Here is a 7075-nt window from a genome sequence, read left to right on the forward strand (position 1 = left end):
CTCATTCCTTCCCTAGTGTAGAGCAGAGATTGCCAGAGGCTGTGTGACATGACATCACAACAGACCGAGTGCAGAAGACAGGAGAATCCAGCTGTCTTTCATGATGACAGATGTTATGGAGATTTGCAAAAAGGCAAAATAGTGTGGCTCCTCTCAGCAGATTTATTTGTTGTTTTGGAAAAGTAATTTTTCAGAATACACCTGTTATTTATGTGAACATGTAACGGGTTTATTTTATTTTTAAATAGATTAATAAATTTCTAAACATTTCTCAGTTTTAAGTTCTAGTCCAACAAATACTACAGATGTAACCCATATGGACAAAAGCCCTTTGAGGGCCTCAATAATCAAGAGCATAAAGGAGTCTCCAAAACAAAAAGCTTGAGAACCACTGGCCTAGCCAATCATCCCACCCCCACCCCCACCCCAAATCCTCAGGTCAGTGACTGGCCCATCCTGCCCCCACACCCTTGCTTCCCTCAGCACTCTGCTCATACTATCACCCTGGCTCTCTGTCAGCCCAAACACAAATGCGCCTTCAGGTCCATCTCCAAGTTTCTACTCAAGACTCCTTTCTCCTCCACAGCACTACTTTAAAAGACTGCTTATCTCGCACCAGACTTACCACAGTGGCTGTACTACATACATGTGGAAATGAAACAGACTCCCGCACACACCAGGCAGGGAGCCCTTCCTCTGGGCGAGGCAAAGCTCTGCTGAGGAGGGGAGGTCCGGAGAGGGGGCTGGGCTCCACACAGCCAACATCCACCATGGGTCCCTCCCCTGGAGGCCACTGAGGGAGGCTGAAACACTGGAACGACCAAGCACCTTGAGTGTTCCTTAGGAATCTGGTACATACACTGTACATAGATGTGACTTATGTTCTTTTGTATGCATCAAATATTTCATTCTATTAAAAGATATTAACACGGGGGTCAGGGTAAATTAGTGATTTTCTAGCCGTGACGACAACGGGAGGTGGTGTTTCAGGGGCTGCTGCAGAGTGTGGGGTGGGCGGAGCTCCGGGGGGGTCTCACAGGTGGCACCGTCCTCTCCTCCCATCCCTCACATATGTGAGTTCCATGTTCTGTTTCAAGGGGCTCTGTGCTCTACTCCTGAAGAGATGAAGTTTGAAAACTGATAACTAGTGACCAGGCCAGATCATCTCTTTTCCCTCTTAGTGACCCCAACATCTTTTGGAAGCCCAACAGCAGCAGCTCCCCATGCATCTCACCATTGGAACACTCCAGTGTCTCCCTATGTTGTCTGGCCTTCAACTCCTATGCTCCCTCAGCCCCCCTCCCGCCAATATTAAAGCCCCCACTTAGATCCTTCCTGGCAGCTCCACTCATCTTCAGGTTAGACAGAAAGGGAAGAAAGGAAGGACTGAAGCTCAAAGTGGCTCAGCCATCCCTGTGCATGGGCACAGCACCTCTACCACCACCTCTACCACCTACCACCATGCTTGTAAGCCTGAGCGTTGCCCCGTACCCCCGTTCTCCATCCTGGACTCCTACAAATGAGGAACACAGGTCTGGGCAGCACCATACGCACTGTCATCCCAGCCAGCAGTCTGCAGTGCTGGCCTCTGGCTTGATGTGCTGATTCAAAACACAGATCACGAACAGAATGACCACTGGACCCGGATATTCCACTCCTAGGTCTCTACCCAGAAGAACTGAAAGTAGATGTTCAAATAAAACAAGCACATGAATGTTCATAGCAGCACTATTCACAACAGCCAAAATGTGGAAACAGCCCAAGCATCCACCTATAGATGAACAGATAATCTAAATGTGCTATGCCCATATACTGGAATATTATTCGGCCATTAAAAAAAACAACGAGGTAATGATTCATGCTACCACTGGATGAACTCTGAAAACATACTAAGTACGAGAAGCCAGACTAAACGCTACATATGCTATATCCATTTTAATGAAATTTCCAGCATAGGTAAAGCCATAAGGACAGAAAGCAGACTGGTGGTTGCTAAGGACTGGGAGTAGGGAGTAACAGCCTAATAGTTATGGGTGTTCTTTCAGGGTGATGAAATGTCTTAAACTATAGACTGGTAGTGTTTGCACAATACAATGAATGTGATGAATGCAATGGAACTGCACACTCTAAAATGGTTAATTTCACGTTATGTGAATTTCACCTCAAAAAACAAAAAACAAAAAAACACAAAAAACAACCCCAAACAAAACCCACACACAGAGCTCCCTAGATCCCAGGCACAGAGAGAGTGAGGGCACACAGCTGATGGCCCACTCTCTGTCCTCCCCTCCCACACTTCCCAGCTCAGCTACCCGCTTACCCCTCTGCCCACACACATGCCCTGCAAGCCCAATCCATGCTCAGGGCTCCTCCCTGGACTGCAACAGCTGGAGGAAGAGGGAGAAAGTGACATTTTAAAAAGCCTCTTCCCTGTTCAGTCTTGACAAGGAGCCCATGGCCGCAGGATTTCTGGAACATGACGCCATTCGTGGCAAAGGGAGGAATGCTAGAGAATGTGTGGGGACACACTTCTGGGGCTTTGCAGGAAAGAGTCTCACCCTCTCCCTCAAAACGCAGTGCTTCCCATTAAGAAACAGGTAGGACGGGAAAGTGCCATGGGAAGAAAAAAAGAGACAAGAAATGTAAATAAGTTCAGCCCAGGCCTCATCCTCTCGCCCCACCCTTCCCAGCACACACTCACCCTTCCGGCAGGACAGCTCCTGGCTCCTGGGACAGGAGGGCCACACACGAGCCAGAAATCTAACGTCCAGGAGGCCCACCTGACCCCGCTCAGGAGAGCGCAGGAAAGAGTGGAAGGAGGAGACCCTGTGTCAGACTGGGTTTGCCTCCCAGCTCTAGCACTTACAGTATTGCCCTTGGGCAAGTTACACGACCTCTTTCCAGCTCAGGTCTCTTATCTCTCTACTTCATAAGGCCACTGTGAATGTAAATGAGTTAACAGTGGCCTGGAACACAGCAATTACTGTTGGCTACAAAAGCCACCACCTCCACAATAAATAATCCCAGAGCACATCAACTGCTCCTTCGATTTAAGTATAGGAAAACCTCCACATCACAGGAGGCAGCATGACCACCCTTGCTGGTCCAGCTCCCCTGAGGAGGACCCCTAAGCTCACAGGGTTTCGAGGCAGGAAGAGTCAGCAGGCTGCTTGCTGAGATGGCATCTGCCTGTTAGAAGAGCTGTCTGCAGGCTCTCGCAAGGAACCACTTCTACCTGTTTAGACCCTAGAGAACGGTCCCCTTGGCAAAAGGCTCCCCTCCCTGGAAGCATGTGGCATTTGTAAAGCCTGAGGAGCAGCGGGGAGACTGGAAGGACGGACCTGCCGGCTGAAGTGAGTGAATCAACACTGGGGACCAGAGGGCCAGGACATGCCCTGGCCACATCTCCCACCCACCTGCCCATCAATTTGGGACAAAACCTGCGCTGCCCTCTACCCTCCAGCTGTTTCACCAGGCCCAGGGGCACAAGGACTTTGGTTCCCAGACAACTGTCCCCGAGACACCAGCAGGACAGTGGCTTCTTAATCCTCTGCTACCTTGTTGATGACAACTCAGACACTTCCGTGCAAAGTGACTTCTGAAATCAGTATCTGTCACTGCCATTCACGGGACCTGCACTATGTACTTCTGGGAGCGTGGCAGGGGCCCGGAGGTGGCTGCTGTGCCGAGCACTGCCCTCTGGAGCAGCCCACGGACTCTAATGCTAAGTCTTAGGCTAATGGCACCTGGCCTCTTCACTTCCTGTCCTCTACAAATTCTTAAAATCAGTTCCATCTTATTAAAAACAACCAAAAGCCAAAAAAATAGTTCAATCTTTATACTTAAACATGTTCTGAAAATCAAACCCATAGAAGCAAACCGACTACGGCCTTTCCAATCCCAAGGGGCTACCATGAGGAAGTTGCTAGGCTGGTGCCAAGCAGCTCAGCAGCAGTGGAGGCAGCCTGGGCTTTTGTTCTGTGGGCGTGGAGGTAGGCAAGAAATGGAGCTAGAGGGTCAGCTGTCCCACAAAACCATGGAGGCGGGTCCCCTCTCTGGGCCTATGTTGGGGAAAACGAACCCCACTTCCTGAGCACCACCCAGGTACCCGAGCATTTACAAATCCAGCACTTGCCACTTCTTGCATCATCTTCGCCACCATCACAGGCACCCACGACATGGGCATTATACAGTCCCCAGTTTTCAGAGGAAGGACAGATGCTGAAACTCTGAGTGACCTGCTCCATCACCATTAAAAACAGAGCCAGGATATGAACCCAAATCTGAGCTGAAAGCCCCCAGTGTCAACCACTCCATTCCCTTACATGAGCACATTAAATGAAAAGTGGGACTGTGTCAAATTTCTAGGTCAGAGCACGTCCCCAAGCGGAAGACAAACGAACGCCCCAATCCCACTGAGCCCTGAGGCTCCCCACACCCCAGGTCACTCACCAGCCCCAGAGTAGAGAAGCTCTGGGTGTGGCACCTGGAGACCCAGGAGATGTGGACTCTTTCTCTGGCTCAACTGGAACTCCCAGAAGTTGCTCCCCCTTCCTCTGGCCCCTTTAGCTACTGGCCAGGGCCATTCGGAGGTAAGACACTGAGTCTGAAAGGGTGCCATACAGCCTCCCTGGTCCGTCTGATAAAACCAGTGCTTTAGGACCAACAGAGATCAAGGACACAATATTTCCTGATTCCGAATTCCTTAGGGGAAAAGCAGTGTTTCCTGCTCAGGGCTGTGCCAAAGGTGTGGTCACTGCCACAGGCCAGCAGCCTGCTGGGGGACACGGGGCCACCCTAAGGCCGAGAAGATTTTAGGGCCTACACGATGACCTGTGAAATGTCCTGCACCACTGCCCTCCCCACATGTACCTCCATGCACCCCAGCTACTAAGGAATCCATGTCAGGGCAAGGCCCTGTTTCTGATAGCAAAGGTTAACACTTTTTATCAGACACAGGGAGGTCAAAGAGAACTTTGGAAAAACCCACACTGGCTTTCCTGTGACCTAGGCAGGTCACTGAACTGGGTCTCAGGGGCTCCATCTGTTAACTGGGGACAATCCGTCACTTGCTTAATTACTGGGGGGGGTATCACCCGGCCCCTGCAGGCCCCTCCTCCCAGGGCTAGGAAGTAGAAGTCCATTACACAGCTTTGATTTTGTTTGCAATAGCCCAGCCTCGTAGGGGCGCCTGGGTGGCTCAGTCGGTTAAGCGACTGCCTTCGGCTCAGGTCATGATCCCGGAGTCCCGGGATCGAGTCCTGCATCGGGCTCCCTGCTCGGCGGGGAGTCTGCTTCTCCCTCTGACCCTCCTCCTTCTCATGCTCTCTGTCTCTCATTCTCTCTCTCGCAAATAAATAAAATCTTAAAAAAATAAATAAATAAATTAAAAAAAAAAAAAGCCCAGCCTCCTACAGAAACAGTACCAGGTGAACAAGTCCAAGCGGCCTTCCTAAGAGGAGGGAGGGCAGGCTTCCGGTGTCACAAAGGCTGGCAAGGGAACAGTGTGGAACTAGGTTCTACGTCCCAGCCCCACTGCTAGGCAGCTCAGTGACCTCGGACAGGCAGTACCACCTCCCTGAAACGCCACATCCCCCTCTCTACCGGGGCCCATGCTGCCACCAGCCCTTCCCACCTAACAAGACTGGAACGAGACGGATCACGGTACATGGCACGTGACGCAGCACAATGGAGGCTCCAGAGGATTCGACGCGCCCATCTGCTCACTCTCGCTGCAAGCTGCCCCGAAGACCGGGCAGGCCACCATCCAGCACAGGGTGCAGTCGCCAAGCTGAGCATGAGGGGAGAAAGGAGCTGGAAGGGTTACAGGCTCCAGGCAAAAACCAGGCTGTGGTTTCATGTGAACTAGGATGACCCTGACGGAGAAAACCAGCAAGTGGTTTGGAAGATTCCAGTTCCAGTCTCCAGAGACAAAATGCCAGCGAATCAACCCACTGGCTCTCTTGCCCCCAAAGGAAGTGATAATATAAAGAGAGCAGTGGGGCCGGGCATTCAGGGCTCCCATGCCAGGGCAGCTGTGAAATCATCCTTGGATCATCTCACCAAACCCTACACTGCTAAAATGAGGAACCACAAAGTCTGGGGCAGGTTTCAAACCTGCCCCCCCCCCCAGCCTTCAGAGATGACTGGGGCCCCCATAGCCAGGAAGCAGAGGTGGCTGAGAGGCCAAGGTCCAGGCTCCAACCTCATGTCGCCCAGAACCGTGTCACTTTTTCTGTTTCACATATGGCATTTCCATATGAGATTCCTCCGAGTGAAGGCTGTGTGATTTAGTGCAAGTCTGAAAACTACTGACCTGGTCCAACTGTGTCATTTCAGATGGGAAAGGGAGGCTTGGAGCGTGAGTTGCCAAGCATAAAGGAAAAGCCTGTTTTCTCAGGTTAAATGCTTCTAAATTAGCATCCAGTGCTCTTCACCGTGTCTTGTGCCTCCTTCCCCCCCCAGTCTTAGGATGGTTGGCAATAGGATGTCACCTCTCTCTCGTCTCTTTTCCCTGGTTGCAACGCTCTCTTCTCTCTTTCAAGACTAAATGGCAGCTTGGGAACAATTTAAAGATAAACATTCCCAGTCAAATTTCTTTATTTCAGCTAAACAGCATCAGGGTTCTAGTAATCAGGAAACAGCCCAAACAAAGGCTACTCCCCACAGGACAGGCCCGTCAGCGCGCTTCCTGGAATATTAATTACCACAAAGGGGGTTCAGTAACCCCCATAGGCCTGGCTAGCACCTACCATCCATTCCATTAGTAGACCACTCCCTGTAAACAGAATGGGGGCATCAGCTTTATAGGTGGAAAACCGAGACGCCGAGAACTAAGTGACCTTCCTGGGTCACCCTGCATGTCTGTGCCAAGAATAGAACATAGGTCTTTGATTGTAGTCCTTCTGTGTGGCAAAGGAAAAAGAACTCAGAGAGAAAGGTCAAGTAGCAGGCTAGAACACAGGGGAAAAAAGCAGCTGAAATACAGCTGCAAAACACTCCCGAACACAAAGGGCTGTGTCAGAATGCAGTCACCCTAGCCAGCAACGTGCCTGGAGGGGGCACGCCAGCCTGC

The 7075-nt window shown here is 51.0% G+C and overlaps 1 protein-coding gene across 1 annotated transcript in view; it reads right to left on the bottom strand.

Annotated features, from left to right (window-relative positions):
- Positions 1-6210, bottom strand: part of MPRIP (myosin phosphatase Rho interacting protein) — a 142287-nt gene extending 136077 nt beyond the window's left edge. Inside the window, exons 1-2 of the mRNA XM_034989311.1 lie at positions 6206-6210; positions 4453-4516 (exon numbers count right to left, since the gene is read on the bottom strand). Coding sequence (XP_034845202.1) covers positions 4453-4516; positions 6206-6210 — 69 coding nt within the window. The remainder of the gene's footprint in view (positions 1-4452; positions 4517-6205) is intronic.
- Between the last annotated feature and the right edge of the window lie 865 nt (positions 6211-7075).

The sequence above is a fragment of the Mirounga leonina genome, unplaced genomic scaffold (genome assembly GCF_011800145.1).
Source record: "Mirounga leonina isolate KUSES-001 unplaced genomic scaffold, KU_Mleo_1.0 Mir_488, whole genome shotgun sequence".
Lineage (NCBI taxonomy): Eukaryota > Metazoa > Chordata > Mammalia > Carnivora > Phocidae > Mirounga > Mirounga leonina.